Source organism: Malurus melanocephalus, unplaced genomic scaffold (assembly GCF_030028575.1).
Source record: "Malurus melanocephalus ecotype Western Australia unplaced genomic scaffold, MMel_1.1 scaffold_354, whole genome shotgun sequence".
Taxonomy (NCBI): Eukaryota; Metazoa; Chordata; class Aves; order Passeriformes; family Maluridae; genus Malurus; species Malurus melanocephalus.
In genome coordinates, this window is record NW_026623586.1 from 487,698 (window position 1) to 508,804 (window position 21,107).

General features: G+C 43.9%; 1 protein-coding gene across 1 annotated transcript in view; it reads right to left on the bottom strand.

The window, feature by feature from the left end:
- Positions 1–21,107, bottom strand: part of PINX1 (PIN2 (TERF1) interacting telomerase inhibitor 1) — a 61,964-nt gene that overhangs the window by 30,927 nt on the left and 9,930 nt on the right. The window contains exons 5-6 of the mRNA XM_057378333.1: positions 19,759–19,851; positions 17,077–17,153 (exon numbers count right to left, since the gene is read on the bottom strand). Of these exons, the coding sequence (XP_057234316.1) occupies positions 17,077–17,153; positions 19,759–19,851 (170 nt within the window). The remainder of the gene's footprint in view (positions 1–17,076; positions 17,154–19,758; positions 19,852–21,107) is intronic.

Below are 21,107 nucleotides of genomic sequence, written 5' to 3' on the forward strand. Positions count from 1 at the left end.
AGGGGTGGAAMTGGGTGATCTTTAAGGTCCCTTCCAACCCAAACCATCCTGTGATTCCATAACTGTTAAACCAATAATGGCTTTCCACAAGTGACTATTTCAATGTTTACCTTACAAATGGAATTCTTTTCMTCAAATGCTCCTTTAAGGATTTTCTGAAGGCAATAACATTTTCAGTTTTATAATTTCCAGTTCAGAGTGGACAAACCCCAACTTGTCCTTCAGACAGAGCCACAGCTGTTCCTCCAGGAGCTGACATTACTCCTGCCCCAGCCAGGGAGGTGCTGAAATCAACGTTGCAGGGCTTGCAAAACAGAAAGTCCCTTCCCACTCAGACGGTTCAAACCTGTCTGCAGCCTGTTGGACTCCTTGGAGCCACTGGATGCTCCAATAGTTTTGGCAATGCAAGTTCCCATTTTYACTGGGGTCAGCCAGAACGAGATCAGACCACATTCCTGCTGGCCAGCAGGTGATCTGTGCTTGTGTAAGCTCAGGCACAAAGGCACAAGTTTATCTCCATGGCCCAACGCAGCCAGCTCGCTCTGCAGAACCACCTGCAGTGAAAAGAGCAGCTCAAGAACAGATTCCAAAAAAGAGCAGCCCACTGAGACAAGGTCTTTGTGGAAGAAAGATTCTGGCAGTGGAATTTATCCACCCAGGAAAGCACAACTGGCTGCAGAGCCAAGAAAATCTTGTTTTCAAAAAGCTCAATGGTTTGTTCGTACTTCAACTGGTGAAACAGGTAAAGGAGAATAAGTTATTCCTTCTCATTTRATGTGAAAGGATTAAARYTATATTARAATGCTTTAAAAGTRTYCAAGWATGGTTTTAACAAGAATTAGGGGGGAGCACTCAAATTTCTGGAAGTCAATCTGCCCTTCAACCAAAGAACAGGTGCCTGGGAGGCATCAACCCCAAGAATGTTGTGAAAGGTAACCAATAACAGAATCCCAGAATGGTTTGGGTTGAAATGGACTTTAAAAATTATCCAGTTCCAACCCCATACCCTGGGCAGGGAYACCTTCCACTATCCCAGGCTGTTCCAAGCCTCATCCAATCTGGCCTTGGACACTTCCAGCCACAGCTGCTCTGGGCACCCTGTGCTAGAGCTCACCACGTCTGAGTGACATTATTAGGCAATATTGAATAATAATATTAGAATAAGATGTAGCAAATCCTTTTAATTCCTTTAATTGCATGCTTTTTGCTTCTGTACTTGAAAGGTGACTGAACAGCTTGGGTCCCTCTCAGCTGCCTAAAAGGCAGGGGTACAAGAGTCATAATAAATTTTAGAAAAAAGAAGAAGAAAAAAAAAGGATAAGAGACTTTGGTTCCAGGTAAAGTGAGAAAGAACAACCATCTTTCTAACCAATTAATCTAGAGAGATTTTTCATGGTTTAGAAGCCTGCTACCAGCTCTGAATCAGTCTCACATCTCCATTCTTTCAAACACTGCCCAGGACAGCCATGGGCAGCCGCAGGGAATTAATCCAGCAYTCCTCAGTTTCCCTGGTGGAGGGAATTAGCAAATGTATTCCAAGGCTGTTAAAGAGTTAATTAGGCAGTGCTTTGTGCATCGCAGCTTCACTGTTTCAGCAAGTCTCCAGTGACACCTAATTAACAAATCTCTGATGAACTGTTTCTTAGAGAGCTCAGCACACTGCTCCACGAAAATCTCCTTTATCATCCCAGCCATGCAGCTCCAATGTCCTGCTGCCCCTCTGCCCCTCGSTGAGGGGACAGCAATGATTTTTCTGGTTGGCTCAAAGCTGTCAATCCTGCCCCCCTCTCAATGAAAGTTTATTTACTARACTTGGGAGCATTTCGTACAAAGCAAAAAACAGGCAGCTACATCAAAGCCTCCCTATTATCACTCCCTAGTGAACTGTGAAAATATAAATTCAAAGCTGACAAGCTAGTTAGACTTTTAACTAAAATCTGAGGGCAATTAACTTTAACCATGCCACTCTGCTACTGTACTCCTGGCACCAAGTTTGAGAAGTGGCCCAAATTCCTCTGAGGAACAGAAAGACCATTTATCTCCTCTATTTATTCAGGGCAAACCTCCTCCTTCGTGTCAAGCCGGGAATGCAGCGTTGCTGACTGTGACTGGCAGTGATAAAGGAGCTGGTATGATTTTCAAATGAACAGCATGTCCTGCTTTCCCAAATATTGGAGAAAAGTGAATAATATGCCCTCTGAAATAAGAACCAGGTACCAATTCAGAGCTGCACRCTGGGGAAAAGGTGCCTATAAATTCCAGGACATATAAAGCTCCTGCCTTAAGAAGGATTTCTGCTTGGATCTCCTACAGRAAGGTGTTTTTATTTGCAGAAGTTGGGAAAGGAAAGCAATCAGAATGRCAGAAAGATCATTTAGCTAAGGAAAAATTAGGAAGTGGCATTAATTTACAGAATAATTTCTGTACACATGGTCCTTTTCCWATGTTCCTTGAGGTCCTAGCCATGTTCTGGGACTGAATCCTTTYAGGAGCACCAAAAATGGGAGYCAGCCCATGGCAGGGGGTTGGAACAAAATKATTTTTAAGGTCCCTTCCAACCCAAACTGTTCTGTGATTCTGGTTTATGAAAAATACAAGCCAGAAACTGTCCAAAGCATATTGCTTTGCCTAAGTATCTATATGGAAAAGAAAATAACATAAAGCTTTTATATATTCSCAATATATGACTATAAACCAGGAGCTTTGTTCCTAAAGCTCAAAACAAATATTTAATATTTAGTGGAAACGTTATATCTGGAGTCTCAAATCATCATATCTAATGGAACAGGTGACCCTCAAAGGCACAGGTCACACCTTAAGCAGGTTAAATGGCCCTTCACTGGGGCTTTTCTCTTCCCCTGCTTCTCAAAGGTTACATCACTATATTTAACCTCTCAGCTGGGATTAATCTCCCTCTCCTGCAGGCATTTAGCTTAACTCTGAAACAACTGGAGAATATTGCCTTGAATCCATCAGGATCAGCACATCTCCAAGCAACAAGATACCCTGAAGGACAAAAGAAGCAGCCAAGTGGGTGCCTCCTGCATGACACCCTGAAGGTGATTGTGTGTCAGGGCACTTAAGAGGTATCAAACCCCTTGGGAACAYCTCAGGTTTTCTTTCAAGGACTTCAGACCCAGGAAAACACAGAATTCTCCCTCCAGCCTGACAATCTGGGTTCCAGAAAAATTGATTACTAATTGGGACAAAAGAGTTTTGCAGCTTTCAGTCCAAAACTTTTAACCATAAAAGCTTCTTGGAAAGTTAAATATGAAAAGTGCTTTACAGATGTCATGGCAAAATTCTAATCTCTTCTTGCCTGACATGAACTTGAGATTATTTTTTTCCTGCTTCCCAAGAAGGAAGGGAAGGTGAGCAGCTCCCATCCCTTCAGCCACTCTGTGAAGGCGAAGGGCACTTTCATCTGCTGGATACAGGAGAGAAAGGAGTTCCACGACTCATAATTCTGTGATTGGAACAGGTTCTGCAAGGCTTTAGGTCTGTGGAGGTCCAGAAGGTGTTTGGGAGCCCTACAAACCCACTGTGAGTTTTGCCACGCCGCTGGGGGTTAAAGCAGAGGGGCAGCATCTCCTCTACCCTGGAAGATTCCCAGAAAGCGAGAGCAACCCTGGACTGGGCAGGGAGCCCTTTATTGTTATCAGTGTTTTTGTCCAGCCGGTTGCCAGGAGTGACAAAGCTCTATTTTCCAGGAGCAAGTGCTCAAATCAGAGCCCCCAAGCCGGGGCTGCTGTGGAGGGATTGAGGGCTCTGCCGCTGGGCGTCTCTTGGAGACACCCATTTCCCTACGACAACGCCGGAAAAAGGAACGGGCCACGCTCCCTGCCTTTGGATCTGATCCATCCCAGTTGCTACACACAGCATTCCTTTGCCGTTTGGTAACTGACAAACAGCAGGCTTATTTAAAAAAGGGAAAAAACCCGACCCCGCTGTTGGGAAAATAAACCCGAGCCTGCGGTGCTCCGGGTGGGAAGGCCGGGGCAGAGGGGGTTTGCTGGAATGAGAAGATGGAGTGAATCAGCAGCACGAGGGAAACACCAAATCCTGGCTGTCAAAACAAGGGCTGCTGCTCCACCTGACCCAAACACTTCTGCAGGTGAGATATTACAGCACTTCTGGCCTGACCTCAGCTTCCCAAGATCCACCAATCTCCAGGGTTACAGCCCTGCCCTTGGTTGTGCCCTCAGGTGATGCTCTGGAGCACAGCACCCCCCTGGAATCCAGATTTTATGTAAACAGCCCTGCTTTTGCAGGGATTTCAGGAAAGCTGGAGACAGTCACGCTCCAGGACTCTCTGAAAGTTTAATTAAGTTGCAATGTCTTAAAACCACAATATGGGCACCGTGGCTGTAAAGTTCAAAAGCTAAACAGGGAAGCACGCACAGWGCACTTGCAACAGCTTTTCCAAAAATAACCATTGGGAGAAACCTGGGTGAAACATTTTGCACTGCAGAATTCTCAATTATCACCTCAATATTTCAATGCACTTCGTGGACAACCGCATACAACATAAATTAGGATGATACCACTTGTGTGGGATATGTGAATCATCCCCAGATTYGGTGGTTGGGAAATTGGGATGGAGATTTGACCCAAGGCAGCACAGCAGGCAGTGAAAGGGAATCAGAGAGCCCTGAATAAAGCCCGGCTGAGCCTCACCTGAGCCACATTCCTGGGATCCACTGCAGACAAATCACATCTTCCAAATCCACAGGGGCTGGGAGAAAGGAGTCCAAAARCAGTGATTAATCAGAGGCTTAGCAAGGCAGAAGTTAAAATAGGGACGTTGTGCCCTCTCAGTTTGCAAGTTCCAACAAAAAACTTCCTCTTCCAGCCACTTGCTGACGTGTAGGATTACCCAATTTTCTCTCATCACCTCCAAGCTTGGCCCAGCATTCTCACTGCTCTTCAGATGAAATGTAAATGAATGCTTAAGCTCCCAGCACCAGCACAGTCACATACATTAAAAGGYTGGATTTAGATCACTTTGGCCAACCCTGAATCACTCCCCTAAGAACACTCACTCTTTAATTCAGGAGAAGAAACATTTTTAGGSGGCAGAAGTTTGAGAATGGGATAATTTGAGAGTCACGTGTTTTGTTATATCACTGCCCCAGATGGGAGCTGAGCAGCACCAGGAGGTTTATGCAATTTATATCATTTATATAATTTATAAATTATGGTGGTCTTCATGGAACAACTGGGGTATTGAACTGGTGCCATCACTGCACAGATTGAGTTCTCAGAAAAGGAGGATATTTAGAAAACTTAATAACCCACCAAGCTAAATGTGGTGTTTACRAACTGATTAGGGGGTTGATACTGGGATGAGCTGAGCCAGCCAAGTCAATAAAGATTTGAAGCTCTGAAATAATTTGGGAATTGTTGGAGGAAACAGCTTTTGCTTGGATGTGACAGCAGGGACACAGAGTCAGCAGCCCCAAAATGCACCAAGACAGAATTTGGGATGTTGTCTTTGATATATTTCATATCAAATTTCTTAATGGCTTTATCCACTAGTAGTAGGAGAGAAATTCCATATCCACTGATACCCAGAGGACTTTACAGATATTTTACTAAACCTAAGAACTTTTCCAGGCACTTGGAGTGTTTGGTGCTTTTTCAGTACTGTTAAGAGTTAAAGCAGTAGATGAGAGTTAGAAAGAACCAACAAAAACTTTCTGCTTATTCACTTAAACCGTTCTTCTTTTTCTCCACTAAATATAAACACCATATCCATATTATGAGACATCAAAGAATAAATACATAAATAAAGGGTTACCTGAAATAATAAATAAAATTGCTTGATTTTCTTTCCTTATCTAAGATTTTTTTACTCCATTATGAGATATAGTGGTTTAATGAATAATAATAAAAAAGCACCTTCAAGCTTGCACTTAACCACAGCAAGATGTTTGGAGCAATTACTGATTTTCTAACTACAAATATTTATAGGAAAACACACAAGCTGACAATCTAAAATTAAATTTTTTTTTAAATTTTACAAAAAAGAAATTGTATTTTCTGTCAACTAGAAAACATTTCCTAATTAGCATTAGCCTTTCACTACCTTGTGCTACAGAAACTTTCTTCTACTCCCAAGCTTAGATATTTCTTTGTAAAAAAGTATTGAGAATAAATAATTTTCTTTCAAGTATTGAAGCACTGAGTGACATTTAAATTCTTCAATATTCTGGAAAACAGGATTTTAGGGCAGGCAATATTTTTGATCTTCCCTTCATTTGTTAAAAAACAACCCGTACCACACAGGTGACAAGGATCAGTGTTACCCTGAGCTGAGTTGGATTCTGCTGTCAAAAACACATCCCAGCACTTGGAAAAAGGCTTTTAAAATTATTTAAAATAAACCCCAGTAAACCAGGAACAACAAAAAACAGTATTTTGAATGCTGTGGAGAGCCACACTTCTCACCCTCTACTATCCATGGTCAAATCCTGATTTTTCGTGGGAGCTCAAAGTTCATCCAACAAAGCTGAGATAATTACAAGGTGGCCACCAAACCACCCTGGCAATTCTGGATCCAGCATTTTCCACCAGCATCATCGAGGCAGAACCTTCTGGAGGTCCATCCCAGGCTACAACAAAATTCTTGAGGAATAACTGATCACAGACAGCAGCATCTCCTGCTCCAAAACCAGACCAGCCTCCAGTCTGTCCTCGCCAGCACCCACTGGGTTTGCAACACTGAATCTGCAAATCCAAACACTGAGGGGACAAACAACTGTCCCCAAGGAGAGAAGGAACAAACTGTACACAACAGACAGATTCACGTCTCTTAATCTCGTGCAGGGAAGAGTTCAGACCCTGCTGCATGCATGRAAATTTTGGAATCTGTTCAGTAGAGTATCCGAAGTCTTTCCAACTCAGCAAAACCCAGGTTTGCTTGAGTTTCCCCAGGTTGCCTTTTCTGTGGCTGATTTCAGTTATCATGGAATGGTTTGGGTGGGAAAGGACCTTGAAAACATCCAGTTCCAGCYCTGGCCAYAGGCAGGGACAMCTTCCACTGTCCCAGGCTGTTTYAAGCCCYRTCCAGCCTGGCCTTGGACACTTCCAGGGATCCAGGGGCAGCCACAGCTTCTCTGGGCACCCTGTGCCAGGGCCTCCCCACCCCTCAGGGAACAATTCCTTCCCAATATCCCATCCATCCCTGCCCTCTGGCAGTTTGAAGCCATTCCCTATGTCCTGTCCCTCCATCCCTTGTCCCCAGTCCCTCTCCAGCTCTCCTGGAGCCCCTTTAGGCCCTGGAAGGGGCTCTGAGCTCTCCCTGGATCCTTCYCTTCTCCAGGTGAGCACCCCCAGCTCTCCCAGCCTGGCTCCAGAGCAGAGGGGCTCCACCCTTGGAGCATCCTCGTGATTCTCSCTGGATCCATTCTAACATGCCCCTTGCTTCCTTGCTCTGCTCGCTCAACAAACCAAAATTGGACAATATTCCTCCTTAACACCAAATCTGAGGCCCTTCCCACGGAGCATTCCGAGATGGAGAACAGCAACTCCTCCTCACCGAGGTCCTGACCAGGGACACATCATTTTAAARCTGACAGAAGGCAACAAAGCACAGAAGGCACCAACCATCCCCTGCATGATTGTGTTCCCCATCATCCTTTTCCTCTTTCCTCAGCTGAGGGATACAAGCAGTTATTAACAGATAGTTAAATGAGTGACATTAATCAGCACTTCTGTCACATTTGTCCCTCTCTCTATATGGCAACACCATAACTCTTCACAGGAAACACACACAGGTTGATGCTGGTTTGCAGAGTGAGGCTGCAGATGCAGTGAAAAACAGACACTGGATTTCTTAATTTTGTCTTAATTCTGAGAAAATAAGCCCAAATTAAGTCTAAATGGCCACATTTGTACACRTGTCAAGCAGCAGGAGGGCACTCAGACAGAGGAGGGAACAGTCTGGACACTGGTGGGGAGCTTTACCACCAAGTCACTCTCTAGCACCAGATATTTCCCCAGACTGGAGAGTTAAAAAAACAAATATTCACAGCTGAAGAAAGAACAATCCAGCAGAGAAGCTGAAATACTGGAYTGGAAGTGGAAAAGCTTGTTTCTTTAGATTTTAAGCACTTTCTCAGGCTGAATCATTTCTTTTGCTCCAGCTTCTGGTTTGTTTAACCCATCTGAACCAAGCAGCAGTTTCATAACCAGTTTGATGAGCCAAAAATCAGAAGACACCCTTTGGAGGAAGGTTAGACACCCTTTAATGCCACTAAGTCAGCAAAAATCAGATTGCTGTGAACAGCCAGTCCCTCTGCAGGCTGTTTGAGCAGAGCCAGCTGCCACCTTGAAGGTAACAAAAATATTATATTCCCTGATTCCTGAGAGAGAACAAGCTGCGGTTTCCCTCTCATTCCCACAGCAGAATTATTCCTCCAAGATGTCAGCCCAAATCCCACTCCTCCAGCCCAGGAACAAGCAGATTCCTGCCCCAAGGAAAGCAGGGCAGGCAGGGAGAGCGACTCATCATCAAGAATTTGTCCACCTGGCTTAAAAATCAACAGGAAGCCACCTGCTTAGTTCACACTTCCATATACAAATCCTGTTATGATAGGATCAAAAAAAAGGTACTTTTCCTTGTTTTGAACTGCTGCACTGGAATTTTTTTTTTTTTTTTAAGGAAAGGTCTTTGATCAGACAAATATTTTTAAAAGGAAAAACAAAACAAGGCTGGTCTGTAAAGCTCAGGCCCATGGCAAGGCTGCTTGGAAGAAGGGATTACACAAAATAAGGTGAGGTTTATTCCCTATTAGCCAACCCCCTATCCTTAGGTACTGGTGTGTTATTTTCTCTCAGTATACACAGTTAAAAAGAGACAAGAAAAAGAAACAAAGMCAAAAATTTCAAGAAAAAACRCACAATTAGGATCTGTTTTGAGCAYCCAGTTAAGCARCTATGCCAAACATTGTTTTGTGGTTCCTTACACGATTCCATGGCTTTTAACCCTATTTCCCCCATGGATAACAGTGTTTATAGATCATATTTTTATGCAATTTAATTTGGAACTGGATTTCCTCCCTCCCCTTTTATTTTTTCTCCACTCTTTTTTCCTTTAAAACCCAGTGAAGAATCCCACTGGGGAACCACCTTTGCAGGACAAGGTGTTACAAAAYATACAGATGAAAGGTCCAGCACAGGGATGCCAAAGCCAGTAGGAAATCAGGTCAGTTAAAGCCTTTTACCAACACAGTCCTGCATCTTACTCCAAAGATTTCCCCCAATTATTTCATCAGACCCATTTATGGCTCTATTTTTTGTCCATGCAGTGCCTGAGGACTGGATAGGACCAACTGAGGAACCTCAGGATATTTAAATTACAAAAGCCATTGAGCCATCCTAATTTCAGACCCACTCAATTCCAACACAAAGGCACAACAATGATTTCCCTCTTTTTGGGAGCGGGAAAAAAAAAATTAGTTTTCTTTTTCCAATTCTGAAAACAGAAGAACACCAGTCGTGACAAAGTTCTGATTGGCCTTTTCCTCTTCAAAACTTCCACATCCTAAAAGCTCCCACAATGCAAAGAAAAAGCAAAGGCAGCAAAAATCCACCACCAAAAGACACAGCACAGCTTTCACACCAAATGTAGTTAAAAAATGACTAAGTTTTCTTGATATATGAATTTGTGGGTAAACCATTTATCAATGACCTGTTTACCTGTGCAGCAGAGTCCCTCAAGCCGAGGGCCATGTCATTCCCCTTTGACTGATTAATTAGCCAATCAAGGGATATTTTTCACTGTGAGGCAGGATGGGTTATTCCAGCTAATGCCTGGTCTCTAATGGTAACACATTAAAGCCAACTCGGCTCTTTAAGCCTCTGCAAGTGACCAAAAGGGAAACAGAGAAGATAAATCAAAAACAGCTCCCTCCCCAGTTTTGTTTCTGTTCCTTAACAACCCCCCCAAGGAACAAATGTGGAGGCAAGACTCTTCTCCAATGAAGAGAGGAAGAAAATGTACCTTTCCCTCCAGATTGGGAGATATCTTCTCCTCTCCCTCTCTGCTGATATCTGAACAGCAATAATTTATCCTCCAGTTGATTAACAAGGTGCTTATAGAAGAGGCAACAAAACATCAATACTTTGCTCTTCCTCCTTTTTATCAAAAACACAGCTAGGATAGAATGCTGGGTGAAGGAATTCTTCCTGGTGTTCCTGAAACAATCTCATCTGCACAGAGAAAKAATAARAATATGGCCCAAATTAACACCTCRAGCCTAATTMATTTTCTGAATTGCTSTAYAGGATGTTGCAAAAAGCAACAGGGCTTCAGATTCACTTTGCACTGCTCTCTGCTGCCAGATTTGCTCTCCTTGTACCACCTGTGCAAGGATTTGGAACTGGAGCTTTAAGGTCCTTTCCAACCCAAACCATTCTGCTCTTTGATTCAGCCCTTCAGCTGTATTGTAACATTGTCCTCCTTGGGAGTTCGTGTCACCAGCCCATCCCAATGGTTCCTCAAGAACTAACAAAGGCTTTGCACTGTTCACTGCTGGCAGATTCTGGTTTTGGGTTGGTTTTTTCTTATTTTTGACCCTTCTGGCTCAAGAGCCCATGGTGGGGTGCAGAACAGAACTGGAGAGGCCAAAGAAGTACTGCAGTACTACAGAATAAATCCCTTGATAATAATCCCAGACTGGTGTGGGTTGGGAGGGACCTGAAGGATCATCCCATTCCCTGCCCATTCCCCATCCCACCCCCTGCCATGGGTGAGCACCTTCCACCATCCCAAGTTTCTCCAAGCCCCGTCCAACCTGGCCTGGGACACTTCCAGGGATGGGACAGCCACAGTTTCTCTGGGAAATCTCTTCCAGATCTCACCACCCTCACAGGGAGCAATTTTTTTTCCTCCTATCTCAGCTGAACCTCCCCTGCCCCATCTCAAGACCATTCATTCCTCCTTTTTTACCACTTCACACTCAAATTCTGAAGCAAGTAAAACATGCTGGTCAAAGTAGCAGAGATTTCAAAGATATTAAGACCCTAAATTATATAATGATTGGACAGGGAAGGCCAACAGATCCACTRACATTGATCTAAGATTCCAGCAGGAGCTCCTCTCTTTCAGCCACACAGAACCAAATTCAACACAACCACAGGAATCCAACTTTAGTACCAGAGCTGTTCACAGAATGACTTTTGGGAGATATTTGCCTTCAATGAATCCATCTCTGCCCATCTCAATGGGTCTAAAAGTGTTAAATTCATCTTTTTTCTCAGCATCACTCACTGAGGAGCTGGGATTTCCCTCAGGAGACTCCTCCAGTGCCCTGCTGACATCACTGTGAGGAAGCCTGCTGAAGAGTAAGTGTGTGTCTTCCTTTTTCTAATTGAAGTTCTCACCCCCCAGTCCCATTCCTGGCTTTTGCCTACTCTGATTACTGTCCCTTCCCTTCCTCTGCCCCTCCCTCCCTGCGACCCCCAGATATTTATAGGCAGAGAGGTCATCTTTTTCTGCCTCTTTTCTGGGATGAATGTATCCAGTTCCTCCACTCTCCCCTTCTAGGACATGCCCTCTAACCCTGTCTCCCATTTTACTAAATCCTTTTGGACTCTCTCCAGGTTTTTGATGTCTTTTTTTTTTCTGCTTCTCCTCAGTCTCAAATACCTCATGCTAACTGTGGTCTCCNTTTTTTTTTTTTTTTTTTTTTTTCTGTTCTGCTTCTCAGTCTCAAATACCTCATGCTAACTGTGGTCTCCAAAGCAGAACGGTGAAAAATCTGTGTTAATTTGTAACTCATTTTTCTCTTCTGCAGGTTTTTTTTCTTTCCCAGCATTGCCAAAAAAGGGAGCAGCAAATTAATTTATGTGCCAGCCTTGCAACAGATTTGGTCACAGGTAAAAAACTCCTCTAAGATTAAATTTGCAACTTGCCTAAAAGTCACAATTGTGAAACCTCACAAACACCAATGTCATGATTGGTATTTTTGCAGGGAGAAAGTTGAGGTGCAGGGAATGGTATCAGTTCACCCACAGCTTCAGGGAGCCCCATGGCAGAGCCAGACTTTAATGGATTTTCAGCTATGTCCCTTAAGATTAGCCAACATGCTTTTCTGATAAGTGCTGGGAAATACAAGTCAGTTGAGGAAGTTCTGCAAAATGTGTCAGAAGACAATTTCCTGATTAAAAAAAAAAAAAAGAGAAAAAGCAACAGGGGTGGACAGTTCCATTTCTAATGCCTAACAAGGAAGAAATCACTGCGAGCCTGAGACTTTCGGGCTACTTGGATTGGGTACTTGAAGGGAACTTACGCAGGTTTACATCCAAGTTACACAAATTTGGAGGAAGCAGATTACTCATGGAATGGCCTGAGCCATGGATGTGAGATGGATGCAAAACACTCGGKTTTTTTATGCATCTCCAACAGGGTTGGAGCAAATCAGAGCTACTCCCCCAGCCCCCAGAGCGAAATCAGTGCCAGAATCATGTTGTTCAGCAACCAAGTTGGGACCGTCTGCAACTCATTCCCAAATCCTCAGCCTCACTCAGGAGCATTTTCTCCAGTGATAAGGCTTCATCAGGAAACACAGCTGGATGGAGGAAGGAAATTCTGAGAAGCAAAAAAAATAGTGGGGGTTCCAGGAAGTTCAACCAGATAGGAACTAATGGAATTTGTTTTTCTGTCTCCCCAGCTCCCAGTGTTCCTAAGCAAGTGAGAAAATCACAGGGAAAGTGGGGGCAAAAAACAAGTCTGGCAGATCTTACCCTGCAAAACAGGTCCTTGCTGCAGGTCTCCAGAGAGCATCATAATTACAATTCAATATTTTCGATCACTTGTTCTCCCTGGGAAAAACTGCAGACGTTTTCAATTTAGGTCCACTCTGAAGCCCAGCCATTGTTTTCTTCCCCACCTCGATTTTTTTGACTTGTATTTTTTTTTTTTTGTTTTAAACAAAGGTCCCTGTGTAGTTTATTAAGGAGGTTTGAGTTGGACACATGATTTATCAAAAATAATTTTAAAAGAAGGATTCTTATGTTCAACATTCAGGAGAATTAAAGGTTGCAAGTGCCTCTGATTAGYAACACATCCCAGAATCAACAAACCAACAGTATCTTGGTTTTATTACTTCTAGAGAAACTCCTTTCGACCCCTAGGGGCAAACAGCATTTCCTTCCACATCCTTTGCAATTCCCCTCTTTTGCAATCTTTACAATCCTCTGGCCAACTCCCTCTTCCTTTGATAAGGCAGATAATCCAAGCTTCAACATTCCCCACTTACTGCAGCAGAGCTGGTGTGAAACAAGGGAAAGGATCCATTTCCAGATRAGCCCTTGGCCAGTGGGACAGGTAAAAATCGAGTTTGAGATCAGCCCCACAGGTRAGACAGCTCAGGTGGAGCTCATACAGAGCATCTCCTGCCAAATGCTGCTGCACAGGTCAGGATCATCAAATCATTGCTAATGACCACACTGGAAAGAGTGGACAGGACTAATGGGCATAGTGACAAATCTGATCTGTCAATACCCTGTCTATGAGAGCAGCAGTTCAGGGGTGACAGATTTTTGACAAGCACTTCAGAAGAGCCAGGATTATCTTGCTGGACCATCACTGAGCCTCAAGGCCTTCCACTGATGCCTCTTGGACCATAAGCACAGATGGAATTCCCWGTGTTTTGATTTTTTCCTACCTTTTCCCAACCTCCAAAGGCAGCTTGGTGTGACACCAGCAAACAGCCAGACCTAGTGCAACAGCAGGGAGGTTTAGATTTGGTTTAGGAAATATTTCTTCATAGAAAGGGTTGTCTAGCACGGGAACAGGCTGCTCAGGGAAGTGGAGGAGTCATCATCACAAGAAACATGTGGCAACAGCACCTGAGGATGTGGTTYAGTGGTGAACAAACTTGGAGTTGAAGATTGTAAAGGTCTTTTCCAACCTTAACAATTCCATGATTCTTTGATCTGCTCTGCTTTTCTCCTCCTCTTTCATCCATCCAGGGAAATTTGTCACAGGCTTAAACTGGAGGCTTGAAGGAAGGCCAGTAATCAAAAYTCTGGACCAACTCCTGAAGAAGCTGCCACAGCTGACCCCAGTCTGAGCACRGTGACCGATGTGGAGACCTCCAAGTCTCCTCCAATCTCAGCAACTCTTTGATTCTATGAACAGCAGTTTCTGCACCCTCCCATGAAGTTATACCCAAGTTTTTCTGGTTTTCCAATCTSATCCCAGATTGGAACAAGCAGAAATAAGGGAAAAAATAATTAAGCTGAAAATCTCTGTCAAAAGGTCAAGAGGGGAAGGGTAGCACTGTTGAGGGCTGGTAGATAAAATGAAATGTGTGCTGAATACTTCTCAAACTGCACCTCTGAGAACAGAGAGGAGACCTCAGAAGGAGCTTTAGAGATACGACCTCAAGCTGTACACTCATGGTATGGTTTGGGTTGGAAGGGACTGTAAAGATCATCCCATTCCAGCCCTTGCCATGGGCAGGGACACCTTTCACAGCCCCAGGGTGCTCCAAGCCCCRTCCAACCCAGCCCTGGACACTTCCAGGGATCCAGGGGCCTCCCCACCCTCACAGTAAAGCATTTCTTCCCAATATCCCATCTAACCCTGCTCTCTGTCAATTTGAAGCCATTCCCCCTTGTCCTCTCCCTCCAGGCCCTTGTCCCAAGTCCCTCTCCACCCTTCTTGCAGCCCCCAGAAGGCCACAATTAGGCCACTCCAAAACTTCTCTCTTCYAGGCTGCACAATCCCAGYTCTCTCAGCCTTTCCTCACAGCAGAGCTGCTCCATCCCTSTGATCACACTGGTGGCCTCCTCTGGACTCTCTCCAGCAGCTCCACACCCTCCTTGTGCAGAATCCCCCTCTCCTGCTGCACATAGGGGTTTGTGGACTGGGTTATGTCCAGCTCTCACCCTCCATCACCCCCATGTCCTTCTCCCAGRGCTGMTCCATCCCTTCATCCCAGCCTGGATTGATCCCTTGGGCTGCCCCAACCCAGCTGCAGCATCAGCCCTTGCTCTTGTGAAATCCATGAGATTCCAGGGGCCACTGCTCCAACTCCAGGACCAACAGAGGTATTTCCATGCATCATCTCCACAGCAAGCACAGCTGGGAAGCTGCAATCAGATTCACCAACAGGAGCAGTTCTGGCTCCTATGGAAGCATGGAAATCCTTATCCTAAGAACAGGGAAACCAGCCCAGGGCTGCCGGAGATGGAATTTGAAAGGAAATGGAGCCTACCATAACCTGGAGGCAAAGCCAGGGCTCTGCTGGGCACCAGGGCTCTTCCTGTATCATCTCCACACAGCAACAACTCAGTTCCAGGAGAATGAGCTCTGTGGCACAGTGGGGAAATGCCCAGAGCTTGGGGATTTCAAACCAGAATTCCAAYACAGAAAATTCCTGCAAAGCCTTCTGGGGCACTTCCCTGTGTGCCACCTTAAGGCCCAGGCTCTGGAACATGATGGAAAGGGATCATAAGAGTTCATGGGTGCAGTGAAATGAAATTGCTCAGAGCTGGAGGGCCTGAGCAATGCACTTTTGTTCTGTGCAAACTCCACAGATCTCTGATCCATGAAGAGAAGGAGAAGGGGGAGCTGGGGGAAGCAATTGTGCTGCCTCTGGTTTCCTCTGCCTGTGGCTGCTCAGCAGCAGACAGCAGCCAGAAGACWACAATGCAGCTCCAAATTCTGTTCCCTCCTGCCTGCATTTGCATGTGGAAATCTGGGTGCTTAGGAGAGAACAGTCTGTGACTTTTCTGTCAGAAGCTTGAACCATTTCAGGAAATCTGCACAGTAGCCATCAGCCAACCACTGCATCTGTCAAGGGATTGATGAAAACATGCACAAACGTAAGACACCCTTCATAAAATCCATGTGATTTGCAGAGTTTATCCACAAAGCAGCAAATGTTCTGCAGGAAAAAGTCCCAGAAGAAACAACCTTCCAACATTGAATTTGAAAAGACATGGAAAATACAGAGAGACTTGAGACGACACATGGGTGGGCAAAATCTGCTCCCCCAACCCCAGCAGTGCTGAGTTTCTTTAAATCCCAGTTGCTTTAAATCCCATTGCTTTAAATCCCAGTTTTTCCTGCTTCCCACTGCTCTGACAGCAAGGGAGCCAAGGAGCAGATCCATGGCATATTCAGGTGATCAGGAGTGTTACCCAACACTGGTACAAGTTTACCCACAGCATTTGAGAGCTCCAACAGCTCTCACACATTGGAAGTTCCCAAATCCTTATTTCAGCTCCTGGTGACCTGCAGTGAAGRTCCACCAGATTTTCCAAGAGTACTGCACAAAGAGCAAGGTGTCAAACACTACAGGGTATTCCAGAAATTTCCACTCCATTTCAAGCCCCATCTTTCCCTCAAAACATGAGACTTCCAAGAACTCTGAATCAACAGAGCAATTCCTGCAATATATTTACTCATTTGTGCTTTTCCAGATGTTATTTTTTTTCCAAAGGACCTTTCAGAATACGTTGGTCATGTCATAGTTATTTTATCCACTGACAGAGCAGGTCTGTGCTCTGCAAGTGCAAAATGCTAATAAACATATAAATAAAATAAAAGTTGGTCCAAACCTTGATCTCATAAAACAAAGTCAGGGGAAAGGTCTTCTCATTAAATATTTATCAGTGCTCAGGCCACCTCTGAATCCTTTGCAGCTGCTCAGCCTTTCCCAATTTTTGTGAAAACAAGGGCAGTTTGTGGAGACTGCCCAGTTGCTACTGAATGTCCAATTTTATTTTGGATATTTATGGATCTTTCACAGAATCATTYAGGTTGGAGAASACATTTMASAGCACTGAGTCCAACCTTTGGCCTTTCAAATGAAGCAAAATTCTCTTTTGTGAAGTACATTTCCTAACACAAAATTAAAAAGCTGGAGTTCCTTAACTCCAAAGAAGTTACATCACAATACAATAATCCACAAAAACATGGATTAAATTTACTCTTATTTCCTCACAATTCAAGCACAGCCCTTTAAGCAGAAAAAACACATCAGCAGAAGGACATTTGGATATTTTGTTATAAGGGATAACAAACAAGGAAACAAGAGAAAGAAGAATCTTGTGTACCTGGGTCTTGGCACTCTTCTGTCKTCTCCCAAAAATGCAGGACAGGTCCTGTTCAGTGCGTGATGAGAGATCCTTACCTGGAAAAAGTAAAGAGAGGAAAAAAAACCCCAAACCTTCACATCTGAGGATGGATTTTGGTATCTGTGACCTTCAGAGGGAGAGGAATTACTTTGGGAGGTGAACAAAAATCAGGAAGTCCAGGCTGGATGGGGTTTGGAGCAACCTGGGATAGTGGAAGGTATCCTTGCCTATGGCAGGGGCATGGAATGAGATGAGCTTTAAGGTTCCTTCCAACCCAAACCACTCTGTGGTTCAATGCTAAAGCAACTAAATGAAGGTATATGAGAGGAAATGTGTGTATGTGGGATCTTTGGATTCTCATGAGGATTCCTGATTTCTGACAGAATGAGGGAGTTAAAACTCCTCTGCACAATGAAAAAAAATCCATCTTTACTCAGTGGGGACTTTTCTTCAATTCCTGATGTTGCTTCTCAAAAGCAAAAYCTCAACCTCTGCCACACACTGGGTTATTCCAACTCAAAACAATTTCAAGGGTAAAACAAAGATTTCCAGGAGGGCCATTATTCCCATCTGATTGTTGTGTGACAAGCTGGATATCAGATGTGGAGAAGGGATGAGGAAGCAGAAGGGCGTGATGTGAAATTCAGAGACACAGGAAAAATTCAGACAATTCCATAGTACAGGAGCTGTTGCTCACTGCTTCTGTCAGAAAATTGTTTTTTAAAAGATCAGCAGAAGTGAAAGGAGCAGAATTAGTCCAGACAGGTCTGCTCGTTAAGAGTCTGCTGGGGTCTTAAATCACTTGATTTTCTGATTGTGAAATCATTGAATTCAAAATAAATATTGTAGTGGCCAAAATAAACACAAACCAAACAACAAAAAATAAATATTGTAGTGGCCAAAATAAACACAAACCAAACAACAAAAAAAAGCAACCAAACAAAAACAAAACAAACAAACAAAAAAAACTAAAACAAAAAAAAAATCCCCAAATCTGACTATTCAACCTTTTTCTTGGGATCCTTAACTGCCCTCAGAGGGTGAACAGACACATCAGCCTAGAGGAGCCAGTGTTTCCCAGCCTCCTGGTGCCTCACTGGACAGCCTTTAAATGGCCATGTCCAAACAAGCTGGGTGAAACTGTGGGGTATTTCCAGCTTTACCTTGGTCAAGAATTGGAATGTGACACCTCAAAATCCTCCTGCTCCTGTTTTTAGGCTCTGCTTCTTTTCCGTGCATCCCCCTGGATGTATCCCCCATTCCTTCCTGATCAGAAAACCAACTCAGCTGACAGCCCCAATCTCCTGCAGCATCACAGTGGATCAACTCTTAGAAAAGAGATGAAATCAAATAACTGTTTTAATGGGAGATTGGGGTGTTATTTCCCAGATCCAGGGGTGGCTGCTCCTCCAGCAGCTCCGGGAGCGGAAGCCGCRTTTTGTGCCGTCGCTGTTCCCTTCTCCCCCTTTTGTGTGAGCTTGTCTTGTTTAGTCTGAAAGGAAGCAGGACTGCACTCCAATAACAAGAGCCACAACAACATGAACCTTTCTCAAATAACTTTTCCTCTTTCCCTGAAAAAGGACAATTCCCCCTGTTTCAGGCCACAGAGGGTACAAGCAAATGGAAGGCTGCCTTGTGGAAATGTGACCAAACAAATCAGGGATACTGTAAATATGAAAGCCTTGAGCTGTATTTTATATGCTCAAAACACAGTTCTTTTTTTCCTCTATATTTAGTAAAAGGTTAAATCCAAATCAAAATAAATCCTCTTTGCTACTATCTCAAACAGGCCATGGCCTCTGTACTTGCAAGCCCTGAGCCAATTTAATTGTTTAATGTCATAAAGTGGCAGGCTYATGTTAACAGCTTGGACTTCAAGGTTGAATTATTTCACCAAAAATCCCCAAACCCGATATGAAAATTAGGCCTCCATTCAGATACCAATTAGCTCTGTTTTAGCAGAGGTATTTGCTGTCAGAAAACATTACACAGAGCTTGCAGTTTAATAAATCAGCCATTAGTGGAAACTGATCCTATCCATGTCCTGAAACAGGCACACACACCGTGTGAAAGGGGAACAGAGGAACAGGGACAGGACTGAACAACTGTCAAGGGCCAGAATCTGGGCCCACTGAAATAATATCACTCTCAGAAAGAAATTAATAAACTCCACGAGTTCTTGATAGAGTTTTTGTGGCCACCAAGCACTGCCCTAATTTATCCCATCAAGTACCTGGTCAATGTAAGAGGGCTTTCCTCTTCCTTCGTGCAGGTTTAATCTGCTCCCTGATCTCATCCCCATGATCTCTGAGCAGGGGTTACTGCAGATTGCAGGGGATAGTGCCACGCAGATGCCTAAGTCACTCCCATCTCACCTTTCCCTCCTGCTCCCATCCCTGCCCACACTCTGACCCCTCGGGATATTCACTGCTCCTTTTTTCAGCTCCTTCACTTAAGGGATTGTTTTATTCACAACATCATCCAAAATTCCCCAAAACATAAAGGAASAGTGCATCAGAGCTTTAAGCAAGTTGCTGCAGGGGGTGTTTCTAAACCTAGGTTTTACTTGCCATATTTAGATTCCAGAAGGCAACAGATCACCTTGAGCAGGGCTTGTTCTAATYTTGGCCACGGCTTATGAAACAACAAAACTCCTCTTACCTTTGGCAAACTTCATATAGTGGACACGTTTCCTGGAAGATTTGGATTTTTCTTCGAGGCTGAATGTCTTTTTCTGCTTTTTCACTGAGGACTCTAAAAGAAAAACAACAAAACCAAGCAAACAGYTCTGTTAAAGGCATTTTAACCACCAAATTCAAACATCAGTGTAGTCAACTTTCTCTCTCAAAACCCAGTCAACAAAATGTCACAATGTATTTCTGAAGGAATAAGTTTTGTCTGAAATATGTCAATGCTTGATTTTTTTTCTGCCCTATCCCCTTTTCTTCCCATTTCCAATCCAATGTCATTTGAAAAGGTAGATGTAGGTAGTCCAGGTCAAAGGCAAATCCATCTTTGTAGTAAGAAAATTATAATAATAGTGCTATTTTTCATAGAATATCTCCAGCATCAGAGTCTCAGAAAAACGTAAGAAACGGTAGAAAATAAAATATTGAACTTGAGTGGGCAGAAAGAAAAAGAGGTGGAAAAAAACCCTCACAGGATTTTTATTTCTAACCCTACACAAAATACCTTTATTTGGACATAAGCTGATACATCTGTGTAAAGAAACTGAATGGTGACAAAGCTTTTCTGTCCCTGAGGCCAGCTAGAACAAATTGSCACATCCATATTATCTCATTTTCCAGCCTTCCAGAACAGGGACTGCATCTGAACTGTCCTCTGGGAATGTTYTTTGGGGCTGGCTCAGCCCCAGAGCCCCTCTGGAGTACTTTGGGAGAATGGGAGCAGGTTAAAGCCACGTGAAGGATTAACCTCACTATTTAACAGCACAGGGATCACATTCCTGTGCTGTGGCAGGTTATTTTAGGGGCACAAATGTTCTCTTTGCAGCCACAGAGCCTGATAATTTACAAAATATTGTCAGTAACAGAGAATTAACCTGTTTTACAGTTGTTATTAACTGTAAAACAGGTTAATTCTCGGTTACTGACAATATTTTGAAAGAGACACCACAGGAATCTCTGCTCTGTAACTCTAGAAAAGGTTGCTCTGCTGAGATGTTTTTTCCTTCTCAATGGGATGGGTAGGGAAATCAACCCATACCCTGAGGGCCAAGTTGAGTCACCTTTTTTATATGATCCCACCCTGGAAAGCTCTGCAGACTGAGCTTTTCTGCCACTGGAATTCCAGCACTTGCCTGTTTGATAGGCAGTGCCACCTGATGACAGAATCCCTGAGCTAAAAGCAAAATCTTCAGCCTGCCCTGGGAGAGCTGAGGGCCAGCAGGCTGAGATCCACTGTCCCACTCCCACACTAAGCCCTAACAGGAAGAGAAGGGACCAGCAAACACAGTTTTAAACAAAAAGACAAAAACAACAACAACAACC